Source organism: Lactuca serriola, chromosome 5, assembly GCF_051521515.1.
Source record: "Lactuca serriola cultivar US96UC23 chromosome 5, Lser_US96UC23_V15, whole genome shotgun sequence".
NCBI lineage: Eukaryota > Viridiplantae > Streptophyta > Magnoliopsida > Asterales > Asteraceae > Lactuca > Lactuca serriola.
Window position 1 is genome coordinate 124,914,678 of NC_136412.1, and position 18,921 is coordinate 124,933,598.

Consider the following 18,921-nt stretch of genomic DNA (forward strand, 5'->3'; position numbering starts at 1 on the left):
GCATGGTCCTTTTGGGTTGCCTTCACCATAGCAACTTGATAGGATGATTTATTAGGAGAGAGTAAATATTATTAATATATTATGAGAATAATATAAAGAATAATATATTGTTATTTGATTAATATAAGTCATAGAATTAATTGGAATTAATTTGGTGACTTAAAGAGGTTAATTAAATAAAGGGGTATAAACTGTCAATTGTTTGATAGTTAAGCTTTAGACTATAAATCCTTATAGATATACTAGGGACGAATTCTAGAAGCTAAAGGATAGCTAAATTCGTCCATGGCTTATCTAAGGAAAGGATTTGGATAGCCTTAAGAGAAGATTATCCAATTAGGGTTTAGGTTGTAACCCTTAAGGAGTCTACAAGTATAAATAGATCCCATGGGAAAGGGAAATCGGCACCTCACCTAAAGTAAGAGAACCCTGGCCGATTTCCTCCCCTCTCCTCTCTCCTAAATCATCTTCCTTGCTATTGGTGTTTGTAAGTCATTAGAGGAGTGACATTTGTGACTCTAGAAGCTCCAAGACCACAAGATCAACAAGGAACTCAAAAGTATGGTTCTAGATCTGTTTCAATGTTGTTATTTAACCTAATTAGCCATTAGAAGTCTTGGATTCAAAGCATGTTTAATTAGAAAGCCTAGATCCAAGCATTAGGGTTTTGCATGCGCACATAGGAAAGTTCTTATGGCTAAAACCCATCAATTACACCACCTCAAATTGTTGATATCCACAAGGGTACACTGCCCAAAATCTATACATAAATATTAAACAAGTAAGAGCACATGAACAAATGTATATTTATGCTAAATAACAAGTAAATACAAACATTCTTACCTCTGTTTGTCCTTCAAATCTGTTATTTCCTTCCTAATGGATGGGCATATAGTTAAATCCCAAGACTCTCCCTTAGTCCTCTAATAGTATAACCTCTACATCACATAAACCCTGATATCCTCCAACATTGTTATTATTGGTTTATGTCTAGCCTCAACTATTTCAGCATTAAAACTCTCTGAAATTCCATTTTCAATAGCATCACATAATACCCCTTCTACTTGAAAAGCCCTGCAATAACATTTAGGGTCCCTCTCCATGAGATAATTAAATGCCCTATTATCTAATTCTTTGATCTCTTGCATAGCAGCTTCATGTTTCTGTTTTGTGGTAGCCTTCACAGCCCTCCAAAATGGCTTGATAAAATGCTCACCTTTGAACCTTGTGTTGAAGTTGGCTAGTATGTGCCTAGCACATAATCTGTGCTCAGCATGAGGAACCCTTTCCTTGATAGATTCAATAAACTCTGCCCAATTTACAATGTTAAATAATTATTAAACTATAAAGTTAAGAGTAAACATGAGTAGTACCTTGTGTCCATCAGAGAGAAGAGTAAGTCCATTTCCATTGCCTCTTTCAATATCATCCATCAGTAGATCAAGGAACCATTTCCATGTTTCTTTGCTCTCAACAGTTACAACAGCCCAAGCTATAGGGAACATGTGGTTATTGGAATCCCTACCCATTGCAGCTAAGAGTTTGCCCTTGCAAATTCCTTTGAGAAAGCATCCGTCAATCCCAATGACTCTTCTACACCCCTCTACCAACCATCTCTTACACCTCTGAAGCATACATAGAACCATTTGAACATTGTACTTCCATCAGCCATATGGTCCACTTCCATGCTTACAGTTGATCCCGGATTAGCTCTTTTGATTTCTATGCCATAGTCCCACAACCTACTATAATGCTCTTTCAGAGTGCCTTCAATCTCAGACAATGCAAACCTTTTTGCATTTCTACATTGTCCAATGCTAACTATGATGTTGTATGTGTTTGAGATTTGAGCTTTCAGCTTCCTCAAACTAAGCTTGGGGTTTTCTAGAAGTACATTGAAAAATTGTTTCCCTATCCACTTGTAAGTCACTAAGCCTATTTTAAAAACTCTACCACAGTTATGAGTTGATTTAAGTGACTTAATCTAAAAATTCCTTTCCTCTTGCATCCAAGAAGCCCATAACCTAAAAGGACATGTAGGTTCTTTACCTTTGCAACACTTCACCAGAAGACTGTTTTTATCATTCTTTTCATACCACAAATCATAACCATGCTTAACAGCATAGTTGGTAAGATAATGTTTGAGTTCACTAGGATTGGTGAATTTCATACCTAACATAGGAGCCATTCGATCCCATTGTTGCTCAGAATTGTGCACAGGGTATACAGGAGGTAGTTGCTCAACATTAGGATCTTCTTCTACTTCATCATTTGGACAAATTTTGTTCAAAAACATGTCTTTCTTCTGAATAATTTGAATACTTCCTCTTTCCCTTTTCATAGAAAACTCCTCATCATCCATCTCTTGTTCCCAACCCTCTTTATCTATTACATCAACTTCATCTTCGTTGGAGTTGGTATCATCTTCAACTTCATGCTCTTCCATTTCAATTTAGTCAAACAGGGGTTCATGCATATGGTCCACATACACAGTTACTTTCTTTTTGTCATGAAGATACTCAAGAAATTCATGATAATCACAATCGTTTTGCAATGTGGCCAATCCTTGACATAATGTTTGGCCGTCTGGACAATAGTATACATCTTTGCACATCCTTCTAGTAATCAGCTCTAGGTGAGCAATGAATTCAGAATACCCTTTGTCCCTGAAATCGGCGTACCTTATCTCCTTTTTATCTGGATCAAAATACGTAAATGGGCTCGGGAAGAAGTGCCCGTTGTACTGGACTTCAATGACCAATGCATCATCTTTAGCCATCTGATCTGATCGGGGTTGCTCGAAGAAAGAATAGTGAGAGTGAAGAGATAGAGATGGGGGATTTGTCTTGCCCTAATTTATGGAGATAAATACACACGCAACACCTAAATAATGCCAACTAATCATCCACGTAATGGTTTAACATGAAGGAGCCGGTAAAATGACTATTTTTAAACGGTTATAAGAACCTTAATGGTGTAATATACACAAAAAAAACATTAAGGACCTAAAATGGACAAATGGGAAACGTTATTACCCTCCTAAGTCATTATCCCATAATCATATTCAAATGCAGGCATAAAAAACAGCATTACAATTAAGTTTCAAAATACACAAAAAGTGTTCAAAATACCAAGTTTGATATATTCCATTGTTCGATGTCCCAAAATTCATGCCAGCTAAGAAATGACAAAAAAATAAATAAATAAATAAGAAAACAATACCAAGTTGTTACAAATTCCATTGTATCGTAACATTTAATCATTATTCTTAGGTGAAATATGAGGGGATCAGGGGTTGCTTTTTAGGTACATTTATCATCTAGCCTCCACATCATTCTCGTAACATGATCAATCAGTATAATGACTTGGAATCATTAATAAATATTATTAATATGTTCATAATAAAGACTATGAACATAAATATAACTTATACTTGAATTAAGATAAGCATAACATAACTTAAAGAGTTTTCTAAAGGGAATCGGTAATTGTACGGGTAGAACTCTAACCCAGGAACTTCTATTTCTTAGACTCTCTATTGCCACCGGGCTTCTCTAATGTATTCGAGAACTAGGGAGTAAAGGAGCTAGCGTTACAAGAGAATGTCAGAGATATTAAGTGGAAATGGGGTGAGAAATGAACTTCAAATCGAAGATACATACAGGGGAAATTTGAGGGTGCGCTACGCGCAATTTGTAACACCCGGTTTCTGGTCATTTCTTAATTTAGGATTGTGGACCGAAGGTCGATCATGTAAAGGATTTGGGCCTTAAGGAAGTAAATTTTAGACCCATTGGGAGGTGGTAATGTAGGTTATGAGATCAAACCCTTGAAGTGTGAGTTAGACCAAAGGGTAGAAAGGGTAAAGTTATAGATCGAGTTTCTTGCATATGTTAAGGATTTTAGTTTGAGATGTGTTTAGTTAAAAATAGTTAGATAGGATTGTGGGGCTCTGCAATACCTTTACATGCATATAAAGAACGCCGAAAACGGAGTGGAAACGAAGAAGTTATAGTCATTTGATGTTAAAGTGGAAGTGGTGGATCTTTCGTTTACGTAGGGGGTAAATAAGAGTTAAGCAGGGAGTAACGAGATTTAATGACTTACATTGGCATAAATAAGAGTACTTTGGGCATACTTGACCAGTGTGCAAACCCTAAAATTAGGGTTTTAAGCCCTATTTAAGCACATTAATCTTCATAAGCCCCTTCCATTCTCAACCTCCATTCCCCCAAACGTCCTCCTTGAAACCCTAACCCCAATTTGGTGCATTGGGATCTTAAAGTGTTCTTTTTGGTACCTTTGAACAAAGAAGAAGTTGGTGGTGGTGCTTGTAATCTTGAAGCAACTATGGATATGGAAGTGCTTATCCCTCATTCATCTCCATAAGGTATAAAGTTTGTGCCTTTATGCCTCTAGTGATATATTTGGCTTAGATGTTAAATTTATGTCCGTTTTGTCCCATAAGTTGGTACATTTGAGTATGAGTTGTTCTAGATCTTATATGGTGCATTTTAGGTGTATTTAACGGTGTTAGGTCATAAAAATGTAATTTTGATCTTTTCCTTCAATTCATGCATGAGTTTTAACGCTTACAATCTTAGGACGAGTTAGGGTTTTGCATTTGGACTCTTTATAGCCATGTAAACTCAAAAAATTGGAAACTTTATGATTTATGATGTCATTTGGGACTAGATCTAAGTGTAGGATGAAAGGTCTTAAGGGAATAATCACTAAATAAAGAACTTATTTTGGACGTAAGTACGCAGGGTGTACCTAGGGAGTAAGCAACATGTACTGGGTCCGACTCTCGTGCAACATGCATATAAATGGAGAATACATGGCCTACTCAGCCTACATTAGACTTTGACTTTCTTTGACTTCCATTGACCATTGACTTTTTTACTAGGTTTTACTTTGGGTCAAACTTGAGTGTTTTAGACTGTTGATTAAGATTCTACCTGGTTTTGGTGTTAGTGGATTTGAGGGAGCAACCAGTGTAGAAAGGGAGCGCATCGCAGTGTTTCCAGTTTCTTCAATTAAGGTGAGTTTTACTCATTGTACCCATGGGTTGAAGGCACCAATGCCGACCCACTAGTTTTGGTTATCATTTGTTAGAAGAATTCCCTAAAGACTGTATATAGTCGTATAGGATAGACTGAGAACTTTTGATCTAGGCTTTCTTGCATGTTCCTCGTTTGCTTGTGGCTCTATAGTAGGATCATTTTTAGGATGCCTATCTTACCTCTAGGTACATACAGTTACATATTCCTTGTAGAGTTAGTATTGTATCCTTGTATGTAGGATGTTGTTAGGTAATAGTGATCTGATATATATATATATATATATATATATATATATATATATATATATATATATATATATATATATATATATATATATATATCCTTGTGTTATAGGATGCATTAGCAGTGGTATGTTAGTTTGAGTACTAGCAAGCTAGTTATTGTGTAATGGAGTGGCCTGGGGGTTGTATGTAGTCATGTAACATTGCCTGAGAACTCTTGATTTAGGATTTCTTGCATGCTCCTCGCTTGGTTGTCGCTCTAGAGTAGGATCATCTGTTTGGATGACTATCTCACCTCTAGTTACTTATGATTACGCATTCCTTGGAGGTTTCTAGGAGTGGAGTAATGTGATGTGGGAGGTCTAGTAGGCGGTAGTGAGCCATATGATTTATAATTGCCTATATTATGTGCCTACATGATCCTTGTTTGTTATATGTCAACATATGGTGGTGGGTTAGGTTGAGGCTGACATGTTGGGTATTGTACACTAAGATATCGGGTGTGGGCCGGCTGTAAGTTGTATGCATGGACGCTCAGAAAGAGCGGTTGGGTTGAGGCGGCAGGCCAACATACCGTGGGTAATCCAATCTGATGATTATGGACCCGATATGTATGCTAGTATGTTTTTTTAGTCAATGGTTACTTCTCAAGATGCATTGGTGATTGTTAAAGAGCATTCATTCGAAGGAACAAGAAGTGAAGATCATTTTTCAACATAAAATCTTTCAACCCCAGAAGCAAGGTGAAGCTGACCTGAAGATTATGTGATAAGTTGCATTGAAGCCTCCTCAATCAATTTGCTGCTATCTTTGTACTTGCTGAAGTGATCCAGAAGATTCATTCTCTCAGATATTCTCTCAGAAGATTCTCAAGCTGAAAGCGCTATCTTTCAAGAATCAGTACATCAAGCCTCCTCACCTAATGTACGTTCAGAGTCAAATTTTGAAGAAAATCCCAACTGCTGAAGATGAAGTCATTTTTTGAAGATTCATCAAGGTCATCTTGAAGTGGTGAAGAAATCAAAGATAAACGCTAAATCCAAGCTCCAGATGAAGATTGACAAGAAAAGCCAGCTACATTTTTAGGGGGAGCTTGTTGGGTTGAAGAAAAGAAAACTATAAACCAAGGGGGAGATTGTTGGGTAAAAAATATGGTTTATACTTTACTTTTCTAGGAAACAATATTTTTTAGTCTAGGACCGTAAACAGCCTGGTGTTTAAGTCTGTATGGGTGTTCACGGTCGTGAACCTGTTTATGAACGTGAAAGTGTTTTCAGGTTGGGCCTTGGGTTTTAGTCAATTAGTATAAATATAAATGTAAATTAGACAAGAGTAAACGTCAAGACAAGGAGCTTAAGTGTGTGTACTCTAAGGTATTCTAGAAAAAGAAAGTAGAGAAAGGGCTAAGTGTGTGTGAATCTTGTGTATTGTTCATCATTCCAATCTTGGATACATCATAGATTCATCTTATTCTTCTTCTCCTTCTTCTTGTTTTGATCTTGCATCATCCAATTGATTGGGATTCCGCACTATCAATTGGATCCGATTGATACGTCAAGCAAATTTGAGACTTACAACTCTAAATATGATGACCATTAGACAACTAAATAATATTCCGTTGAATTTTCCTACCATTGCCATCAAAGACTTTATTCGTTTTAAAAATATATAATTATAATTAAATACTTTCCAACAAAAATTTGAATTATGTTAATTCGGTTATATATATATATATATATATATATATATATATATATATATATATATATATATAGAGAGAGAGAGAGAGAGAGAGAGTAAATTACTAAAATCGTCCCTATGGTTTGGTCAAAATTGCAGGTTTGGTCCCTAACTTTTTTTTTGCACTCGGATCGTCCTTATGGTTTGATGTTGTTGCGTTTTTCGTCCTTATGGTTTGGTCAAAATTACACGTTTGGTCTCTAACTTTATGTACGTAAGGGACGAAAAACGCAACAAAATCAAACCATAGGGACGGTCCGAGTGCAAAAAAAAAGTTAGGGACCAAACGTGCAATTTTGACCAAACCATAGGGACGATTTCAGTAATTTACTCATATATATATATATATATATATATATATATATATATATATATATATATATATATCCTCTTTAATAAATAAATGTTTTTTTTGCCACTTGTCACACTCTCATTCATTATGCCACATGTCATTTTGTCATAATTTTGAGATATTTATTTTCCACTTGTCATTTACTTCATTTATTATTATTGAATATATACCATAATAACTATATTAATTTCAAATTTTAAATTTCAAATTTCAAACTTCAATTTCAATTTTAAATAAATTTACAATTGAAACCTTTGTATTTAAAATTTTGTTATAATTAATACATTTAATATACGGGTCTGATAACTAAACACATAATTTTAATTTAATTTTTTCATTTTCTTTTTAATTTATACTTATTTCAAATTTCAAATTTAAATAAAACTTCTTGTTTAATCATTTGTATTTACCATTTTGTTTTAATCAACCCGTATATTATACGGGTATCACAACTAATATATATATATATATATATATATATATATATATATATATATATATATATATATATATATATCAAAATTTTGTTTTTGTAATTCACTTTTGTTTATTTTTTACATATTTTTCACGATTTGTTCTTATAAGTTTATTTTACTTTACATTTGTTTTTATATGATTTTTTTTTCATAATTTGTTTTTATAACTTCATTTTTAGAACGTTTGTCATATTTTCTTACATTCTACATTCTACTTTTACAACGTAACTTGTTCTTTTTTTTTTTCAAAATCCAGTTTACTGCTTTATCTTTTATAAAATTGATTTAGAACTTTGTATATTTGCGTCACCAATTAGACGTAAATTAATTGAACTATAAAATTGTTAACCCAAGTGGAAATCTTGCAACTATGATTTGTCACGCATGTAACAACCATAAATTTACGCCAAATTTAAACTTTTAATTCTAACAAAAGAGTCAAATAGTATTTGTTTTTACAAAACATTTCCAATTCATTTTACATCAGAGTGTCCCAAAATAGATCATAAGGATGAGGAGTGGTACGGTCACGCCTTCGCCTTCCTTCGCTCTCCTGAAGTACCTGAAACAATAAACTGAAAACTGTAAGCCCGAAGGCTTAGTAAGCTATCCCCAAAATACCAATAACACACTAACAGAAACCATAGCCATACGAACAATCAAACAACATACATACTGGGCCATCGGCCGGACTGGTCCGCCCTACTGGGCCTACAATCTATCTGAATCTATCCCGAGCCTTCGACATGACTGGTCCGCCGCGTGCGCCTACAGTCTCCCCGGACCACTCAGAGGGTGTGTTGGCCTTCAGCACAAAGCAGGACCGCCTCAACCTAGCCAACAAGTAACTAACCATGTACGCATACTATCATATACTTGCCATATAAGCATAACATACTATCTATCCTGATTCCAATCCAACAGATCAGAATCTTATGCAGCATACCGTAACTACCGATCTCTAGTATAACAACCATCCTAAGCAGGATAAATTCTAGCAAGCAATAAAATAACACCCATCCTAAACCAGGATGAAATCTAACATGGCAATAACAAAACAACCATCCTAACCTAGGATGTAAACCATAAAGGGCCGACCTTGGTGCCGTAGACCCTATCGATATAGTGGGGATAACTCACCTCGCATATGTCGATAGAAATGCGAACTCCAACTATCGGATCACTTGACACCGGCTCCACCACCTATAACCATAGCACAATATACTCATAAGTTCTTACTCTTAGAGACACCCCATAACCTACTAGTCAATCCCTGATCAAGGTCAAAGTCCTTGGTCAAGGTCAACAGTTCATGTTGACCTCCACTCGCCGAGTACAGTCGGCGGCTCACCGAGTCTTTGAAGCACACACCAACTCGCTGAGTCATCGGGGTGACTCGTCGACTTCCTTCGAATCCTGATCAGGTCTCAAGGCCACCCGTCGAGTTTCCTCCTTGCAACTCGGCGGGTATACATGCAACCACGTCCTTGGCTAAAACTCATACAACTCGCCGAGTTGTTCTTCAACTCGTCGAGTTTCATGACCAACTTTATCTAACTCGCCGAGTTGTTCAACCAACTCGTCGAGTTCACGGCTTCCTTCAACTGACTCGCCGAGTTGTTCATCCAACTCGCGGGGTCTAATGCATATCTTCATATGACTCGTCGAGTCGGCTTTGCGACTCGCCGAGTTCCTTCAGTCAACTTAACATGCAGACGTCTATAAGCCATGGCAAGGTCCCAAATTGTAGATCTAGCTTTCTTAAGCCTACTTATCACGTAAAGTTTCAAACTTTACGTGCATGAATTGCCTTACAAGCTCCAAATGCCAAAACCAAGCCCTTAATGGGTGCTCATGGACCAAGGGGACCTTACACTCGACTAAAGCTGGAACTTTATGCTCAAATAATCCAAAGGGGGTCCAGATCTGAAGTTACAACTTCAGATCTAACCCATAGATTGCCATACCAACTTGATCCCCTTTCAAAAACCCTAAAACTCATTCAAAGATGAGGTCTAACTGAAATAACTGAGGGAAATAGTCAATTACCTTCCCAAGAGATGTCCATAGAAGAAGAAATCGGATCTCTTACCAGCTCCTTGCCAAAATCACTTGATTCACCAAAATTTTCCACCAAAAATCCTCTCTCAAACTTCAACACACAAAGGGCGCACACACACACGAGATAGAGATGCAAAGGGGGCTACAAAAGAACTGAGAGAGGCTTGAGCTTCTTTAAATAGGGATGCAAACCCCGGAACTTAGGGTTTCACTCTCCAGCTCCTACTCGCCAAGTCCAACAAAGGACTCGCCGAGTAGGCCACTTAATTCGCGATCCGACCCGTTGCTACTCGACGAGTAGGAAAACCAACTCGTTGAGTAGGGCCAAAACCCAAAAATGTTTTTATTAATTATTACCTAAAAATTGGGGTGTTACAACTCTCCCCCACTTGAACTAGACTTCGTCCTCGAAGTCCGCTGGGATAAACAGCGCCGGATAATGCTCGTGCATCTCTGCCTCCGGCTCCCATGTCCACTAAGACCCCTTCCGATGTTCCCATTGTACCTTTACCAAAGGTATTTCCTTGTTCCGCAAAATCTTCTTCTTTCTTTCCAAAATCGCCATAGGCCTTTCCACATAGTTCAAACGTTCGTCGACCTGGATATCGTCCAACGACACCACTGCCTCCTAGTCCATGACGCACTTTCGCAATTGTGAAACATGAAATGTGCTGTGGATCCGGCTAAGTTCCTCCGGAAGCTCTAGCATATAAGCAACTTTGCCAACCCTGGCAACAATACTGAACGGCCCATTGAATCAGGGACCCAATTTTCCCCTCTTCCTGAAACGGATCACACCCTTCCAGGGTGAGACCTTCAGGAGAACCATGTCACCCACCTGAAATTCCAGCTCAGATCGGCGCCGTTCAGCATAACTTTTCTGCCGGCTCTGAGCGGTCTGCAGTCGCTTTCTAATCTTTTGTATCATCTCGGTAGTTTGCAGAACTACCTCTGTCCGACCCATCACCCTGTGCCCAACCTCGCCCCAACAGACTGGGGTCCTACACTTCCGCCCATAAAACAGCTCGAAAGACAGGGCACCAATACTGGAATGATAGTTGTTGTTGTAGGCGAACTCCACAAGCGGTAGGTGGGAATCCCAACTCCCACTGAAATCGATGACGCACGCCCTAAGCATATCTTTGAGGGTCTGAATGGTCCGCTCACTCTGCTCATCAGTCTGTAGATGGAACGTTGTGCTGAAATGCAGTCTCGTACCTAGTTCCTTGTGGAACTTCTGCCAAAAATGGGAAGTAAATCGTACATCCAGATCGGAAACTATGGAAACTGGAACCCCATGGCGAGAGACGATCTCGCGGACGTATAGGTCGGCCAACTTCTCCGCCGACGGACTCTCCCGAATGGCTAGGAAATGGGCACTCTTGGTCAATCGATCCACGATGACCCATATAGCGTCGAATCCCTTTGCCTTCTTCAGCAACTTCGTGATGAAGTCCATCGTAATCCGTTCCCATTTCCACATGGGTATCTCCAGGGGCTGCAACTTACCATGTGGCCTCTGGTGCTCGGCCTTGACCATTCTGCAGGTCAAGCACTTCTCAACGTACCAAGCAATATCTCGCTTCATACCAGGCCACCAATAACCCAAACTCAAATCTCGGTACATCTTGGTGGCCCCCGGGTGAATAGAAAAACAAGACTGATGAGCCTCCTCCATCACTGTTTGTCTAACTCCTCCGGTCATCGGAACCCAAACCCGACCATATTGGGTCAGTAGCCCGCGGCTATCCTGAACAAACCGGGCGCTTTCGCCCTTAATCCTTTCCAATTTCCTGTTCTCTGGTCTCATACCCTCGATCTGAGCATCTCTGACCAAACCCACCAGTGGGGAATCCACCGCTATCCTCATACACCTGGCTGGGGTAGAAGGCCCAGCTGACTTGCGGCTCAGAACGTCCGTGACCACATTCGCTTTACCAGGATGGTAAAGGATCTCACAATCATAGTCCTTGACTACATCCAGCCACCTGCGCTTCCTCATATTCAGGTTCGGCTGATCCATAATATGCCTCAAACTCTTATGATCCGTGTATATGGTACAACGGACCCCGTACAGATAATGTCTCCAAATCTTGAGAGCGAATACCACCGCTCCCAACTCAAGATCGTGCGTGGGGTATCTCGTCTCATGCGGTTTCAACTGTCGTGATGCATAAGCTATCACCCGTCCCCTCTACATGAGGACTGCCCCTAAACCTGCGATGGACGCATCACAATATACCACGAAATCCTCCACTCCCTCGGGGAGTGTCAACACCGGCGCCTTGCATAACCGCTGCCGGAGGGTCTCAAATGCCCTCTGCTGCTCCTGGACCCACCGGAAGTCCACCCCCTTTCTCGTTAGACGAGTGAGGGGTACAACAATTTTGGAGAAGTCATGAATGAATCTCCGATAATACCCTGCTAAGCTCAGAAAACTCCTGATGTCTGAGGGAGATCTCGGAGCCTCCCACTGCATGACCACCTCCACATTGGCCGAATCGACCAAAATCCCATCATGGTTAACGAGATGTCCAAGGAACTAAACCTCCCACAACCAGAACTCACACTTCGAGAACTTGGCATAAAGTCGTTCTCGTCGTAGCACCTCCAACAGCTCCCTGAGGTGCTCCTCATGATGCTCTCGGGTCTTGGAATACACCGAGATGTCATCTATAAACACAATGACCGAGCGATCGAGCATCGGTCTGCAGATTCAGTTCATCAGATCCATGGACATTGCTGGCGTGTTGGTGAGTCCAAATGGCATCACCACGAACTCGTAATGACCATAACGAGTTCGGAACGTGGTCTTCTCCACATCTTCCTCCCTCACCCTGACCTGGTGGTAACTTGATCTCAAATCAATCTTGGAAAACCAAGATGCACCCCGCAGCTGGTCGAAGAGATCATCTATCCTCGGGAGCGGATAACGGTTCTTTACCGTTAACTTATTCAACTCCCTATAGTCAATGCACATCCTGTGCGAACCATCCTTCTTCCTGATGAAGAGGATCGGTACTCCCCAGGGTGAGCTACTCGGACGAATAAACTGCTTACCCAGCAGTTCCTGCAACTGAGATGATAGCTCCTGCATTTCTGGCGGTGCCAATGGGTACGGCGCCTTGGCGATAGGGGCCGCACCTGGCACTAGATCAATCCTAAACTCAACCTGCCTCACTGGAGGCACTCCGGGTAACTCCTCTGGAAATACATCCACAAATTCTCTAACCACCGGGACCTTTGATATAGAGAGCTGCTCTCTAATTCACATATCTACCACATATGCCAAATAACCGGCACACCCGTGCTGAATATACTGTCGTGCTCTGGCCGCCGAACAGAACCCTGATCCCGGCCTGGTGCCCTCACCATATACCACAAGTTCTCCCCCACTTGGAGTTCAAACCACTACCCGCTGACCCTCACAGTCGATCATGGCGCCAAATCTACTAAGCCAATCCATCCCCACAATCACGCATACATCCCCCATGGGAATAGGAATCAAATCTATCGGGAAAGACACTCCGAAAATCTTTAACTTGCATCCTCGGTAGACCGAAGAAGCGGAAATCCCATGCTCGTTGGCGATCGAAACTCGCAACGGGCACTCAAGATCATCTATCAGCACACGGAACCCTCTAGAGAAGGTCTGAGATACGAATGAATGACTCGCCCCCGAGTCAAATAAAACCAAAGCAAGCAAGGAATTTACTAAAAACGTACCAGCAACCACATCTGGTGCTACCTTGGCCTCCTCGATCGTGAGCTGGAAGGCACGACCCTAAGCCTTCGGAGGCTCCATCTTGACTGGCCTCCCATCTCCAATCCTCACAGTAGCCGGCGCAGAACCCTGCGCCGACTTGGCAGCAAGCTGCGGACAGTTGGTCTTCACATGACCAACCTGATGACAATGGAAACAAATCCTTATATCTGTTGGAGGGGCGTACTAACGACAGTCCCTGGCATAATGCCCCTCCTTGCCACACCGGTGGCACCCACCCCCTGCTCGACAAACCCCCGAATGAGCCTTGCCACACTTTCCACAAGTGTGGCTCTGATGACCCCCGGACCGTGTATCAGCGGTTTTAGACCGCTTAGGCGCCGGCTGAGACTATGTCGGTGCCTGACGCTGCTCCTTCAGCTGCATCTCTATCTCCAAATCACGCCGCCGCGCGACTTCCTGTAGGTCCAGGAGGGTATCACATCGCTGAGTAGACAGAAACTGTCGAATATCCGTCTTGAGCATACTCAGATAACGAGTCATCTGAGACTGCTCTAAAGCAAACTCTGGGCAAAACATAGCCCTCTCCGCGAACATACGGGTAATCTCCATCACAGACTCTCCATCCTGTCTCAAGGTCAAAAACTCCTGAGCAAGCCGCTCCCATTCCACACGCGGAACGTAGCGGGTGTGAAACATATCCCGGAACTGCTCCTAGGTAATAGCAGCCCTCTGATCATCAGTATACAACCCAGTAGTCAACCTCCACCAGTCCTTCGCCCCAAGCCTCAGCAGGTTCAAGGCACACCTGACCTTCTGGTCAGCAGGACACGAACACGTGAAGAAACACCCCTCCATGTCAGATAACCACCTCATAGCCCGAATAGCATCCTGTGTACCATCAAATGTCGGGGGCTTCGTATTGTCGAAGTCCCGGTACTGGAAAGCCTTGTCGGCTCCTCCTCCTCCAACCCCCGCAGATGTTACAGCCGAAGTGGCTGTAGCGGCAGCAATCTCTGCTAGGGCGGCATACCGCTCATCAAAATACTCGACCATCGCGGTCTTAATCGACCCAAACATCTCTGGCAGCTGCGCTTGGAACACAACAGCAATCTCATCGTGCATGATCTCTCGAATCCGGACATCTAACTCCTCAGTCCCTATCTGAACCACAGGCTCAAGTGCCTCCTACACCTCCAATCCTCCGTCTCCCGACCTTGATCCTGATCCCGATCCTGATCCAGATCCCGAAGCAACACGTCTCGTCACCACCATACTGCAAACAAACTCAGTGTCTCAAACAGATTATATAATGACGGAAGACCAATTACCCTCAAACCCTAGGGGTTGTGACTTCCTTGATACGCGTATGGGTCCTGTGCTTTCAGTAGTATGGGCCCCTACGAACTTCCACACCTATCCATATTTGTGCCAAGTATCACCACAACGCCCTGAACTGTATTTAACATAATATGCGCTCATCCCGCAAAAACAGGGGACATCACCTAACTAGTAACTGATCCTGCAGTTCCGCACCACTCGCATATCCATGAAACTTCCATCATCCCCTGCAGCGCTAGTGTACACTGGCTGCACATAGTGCTGGACCCGATAGACTTTCGAATATCCGATCCTACACTAAGGTCGAATCGGACATTCTCAGGCTATAAGATCTTGACTATCCACAGCCGTGGTGCATACACTAAACATCTACAGTTATGATGTCAATCCCATAAAAAGGAACCCTAGGCTAATAGGTATCATACAATCAGGCCAATCTATCATGCGATTCCTAAAATACCTAGCCTAGCACTAGCATGCTGTTCTAATCATATCAGAATGTCAAATAATTGTATGGTATTTTGGGGCTTACTTACAGGCTCCAGCTGATCGTACCTTCTGCATCCTCCATCCTTTATTTTGAAAACCATTTTTAAAACTTATTTCCACAAAAAATCTCCTCGGTTTGAGACTGGATTCACACGAGTGTTCCTCCAATTCGCTCAAACCAAGGCTCTGATACCAACTTGTAACAACCATAAATTTACGCCAAATTTAAACTTTTAATTCTAACAAAAGAGTCAAATAGTATTTGTTTTTACAAGAAATTTCCAATTCATTTATCATCAGAGTGTCCCAAAATAGATCATAAGGATAAGGAGCGGTACGGTCACGCCTTCGCCTTCCCTCTCTCTCCTGAAGTACCTGAAATAATAAACTGAAAACTGTAAGCCCGAGGGCTTAGTGAGCTATCCCCAAAATACCAATAACACACTAACAGAAACCATAGCCATACGAACAATCAAACAACATACATACTGGCCCATCGGCCGGACTGGTCCGCCCTACTGGGCCTACAGTCTATTTGAATCTATCCCGAGCCTTCGGCATGACTGGTCCGCCGCGTGGGCCTACAGTCTCCCCGGACCGCTCAGAGGGTGTGTTGGCCTTCAACACAAAGCAGGACCGCCTCAACCCAGCCAACAAGTAACTAACCATGTACGCATACTATCATATACTGGCCATATAAGCATAACATACTATCTATCCTGATTCCAATCCAACAGATCAGAATCTTATGCAGCATACCGTAACTACCGATCTCTAGTATAACAACCATCCTAAGCAGGATAAATTCTAGCAAGCAATAAAATAACACCCATCCTAAACCAGGATGAAATCTAACATGGCAATAACAAAACAACCATCCTAACCCAGGATTTAAACCATAAAGGGTCGGCCTTGGTGCCGTAGACCCTATCGATATAGTGGGGATGACTCACCTCGCAGATGTCGATAGAAATGCGAACTCCAACTATCAGATCACTTGACACCGGCTCCACCACCTATAACCATAGCACAATATACTCATAAGTTCTTACTCTTATGAGACACCCCATAACCTACTAGTCAATCCCTGATCAAGGTCAAAGTCCTTGGTCAAGGTCAACAGTTCATGTTGACCTCCACTCGCCGAGTACACTCGCCGGCTCGCCGAGTCTTTGAAGCACACACCAACTCACCGAGTCATCAGGGTGACTCGTCGAGTTCCTTCGAATCCTGATCAGGTCTCAAGGCCACCTGTCGAGTTTCCTCCTTGCAACTCGACGGGTATACATGCAACCATGTCCTTGGCTAAAACTCATACAACTCGTCGAGTTGCTCTTCAACTCGTCGAGTTTCATGACCGACTTTATCTAACTCGCCGAGTTGTTCAACCTACTCGTCGAGTTCACGGCTTCCTTCAACTGACTCGTCGAGTTGTTCATCCAACTCGTTGGGTCCAATGCATATCTTCATATGACTCGTCGAGTCGGCTTTGCAACTCGCCGAGTTCCTTCAGTCAACTTAACATGCAGACGTCTATAAGCCATGGCAAGGTCCCAAATTGTAGATCTAGCTTTCTTAAGCCTACTTATCACGTAAAGTTTCAAACTTTACGTGCATGAATTGCCTTACAAGCTCCAAATGCCAAAACCAAGCCCTTAATGGGTGCTCATGGACCAAGGGGACCTTACACTCGACTAAAGCTGGAACTTTATGCTCAAATAATCCAAAGGGGGTCCAGATCTGAAGTTACAACTTCAGATCTAACCCATAGATTGCTATACCAACTTGATCCCCTTTCAAAAACCCTAAAACTCATTCAAAGATGAGGTCTAACTGAAATAACTGAGGGAAATAGTCAATTACCTTCCCAAGAGATGTCCATAGAAGAAGAAATCGGATCTCTTACTAGCTCCTTGCCAAAATCACTTGATTCACCAAAATTTTCCACCAAAAATCCTCTCTCAAACTTCAACACACAAAGGGCGCACACACACACGAGATAGAGATGCAAAGGGGGCTACAAAAGAACTGAGAGAGGCTTGAGCTTCTTTAAATAGGGATGCAAACCCCGGAACTTAGGGTTTCACTCTCCAGCTCCTACTCGCCAAGTCCAACAAAGGACTCGCCGAGTAGGCCACTTAATTCGCGATCCGACCCGTTGCTACTCGACGAGTAGGAAAACCAACTCGTTGAGTAGGGCCAAAACCCAAAAATGTTTTTATTTAAATTATTACCTAAAAATCAGGGCGTTACAACGCATCTAGTAACATTACATAACTAGCAACTTTTTCATCTGAGTTCTGACAGTTTATTTATTAGACAAATAACAATATCCTATATATGTTTCTGACATAAAAAAAATGATAATTACATAACTTACGGTATCCATAATACTTGTTATAAAGTTGAATAATAATTGACAAAAAATAATCATATTTTGGAACCATAATGCCAATAACAAAACAAAACAAAAATTTAGTACTCCAAAAACACCAACAACAAAAATAAAAAAAGAATGATGTTTTTTTTCTTTGAGAAACATATGTAAGGTATTGTTACGTTTTAATATGTAAACTTCCATATAAGAAAGTTTCTAATTATGCAATGTTATTGGATGTGCGAGCAATAAATAGTTCTAGGATTATCACTTGGGTTAATAATTATATAGTTCGGTATTGACACTTAATTGGCTAAACAAATATATGAAACTCTAAAAACTTGTTATGAAAAAATATAAAAAAAAAAGAAAAAAAAAAGTTGTAAAAATGAATTTTGGAAAAACAAGAAAGTAAATTAAAAAATAAATGTTAAGTTGTAAAAATATATTGTAAGAAAAATGAAAAAATACAATAAATTTGCAGACAGAAAAACGAATTATGAAATATAAACTGTAACAACGAAAGTAAAAAAAATAAAGTTATAAAAATGAATCGTGGAAAAAAAATATAAAACTGAATGATCACAATTTCAAAAGTTTAATGACAATGATCGCTTAAAAAATGTTTAGTCACCTGGAATAGCCAACAAAAGAAAATTTGATGACCTTAGATAGACAAAAAAAAATGATAACCTATTATTTCCGGTCGTAGTGACCATGTTGGCAAAAAATTAGAAGTTAATTGACATTTTAAAACTTAAAACAAGTTTGTGAGAAAAATAAAGATCGATAGATTCTATATTTGCAAAATGAATTGAAGACGAAAAACAGTATTGATCAAAAGTGTGTCGAATGATTATTATTTACAGCAATAGAATACTTCTCAAGGAGGAACTACTCTGTACTTGCTTCAAAAAGGCGTAACAGTAAATGTCACATGCACACTATTTATGGACTAAGACTATCACAATAATTCCGATCATGGACATGCCCATTCAGAATAAACTAAACTTTAATAGCACACATTTGACACAAAACAATAATAGACCTAAT

At 40.8% G+C, this 18,921-nt stretch overlaps 1 protein-coding gene across 1 annotated transcript; it reads right to left on the bottom strand.

Moving 5' to 3' along the window:
• Positions 1-938: 938 nt before the first annotated feature.
• LOC145049782 (uncharacterized) lies at positions 939-2,446 on the bottom strand. The gene is made up of 4 exons (XM_078998140.1): positions 2,050-2,446; positions 1,694-1,935; positions 1,415-1,625; positions 939-1,309 (listed from the first exon to the last, which is right to left on the bottom strand). The coding sequence occupies exons 1-4, from the start codon at positions 2,444-2,446 to the stop codon at positions 939-941; spliced, it is 1,221 nt and encodes a 406-aa protein (XP_078854266.1).
• Positions 2,447-18,921: the final 16,475 nt, after the last annotated feature.

Bases quoted from the DNA above. Each gene is read 5' to 3' on its own strand.
- LOC145049782 (XM_078998140.1), bottom strand. From the start codon at position 2,446: ATGGAAGAGCATGAAGTTGAAGATGATACCAACTCCAACGAAGATGAA. The intron at 1,936-2,049 runs GTAAAGAACCTA...TTTTTAAAATAG, and splicing joins TCTGGTGAAGTGTTGCAAAG to GCTTAGTGACTTACAAGTGG. The intron at 1,626-1,693 runs GTAAGCATGGAA...TGTATGCTTCAG, and splicing joins GAGCTAATCCGGGATCAACT to AGGTGTAAGAGATGGTTGGT.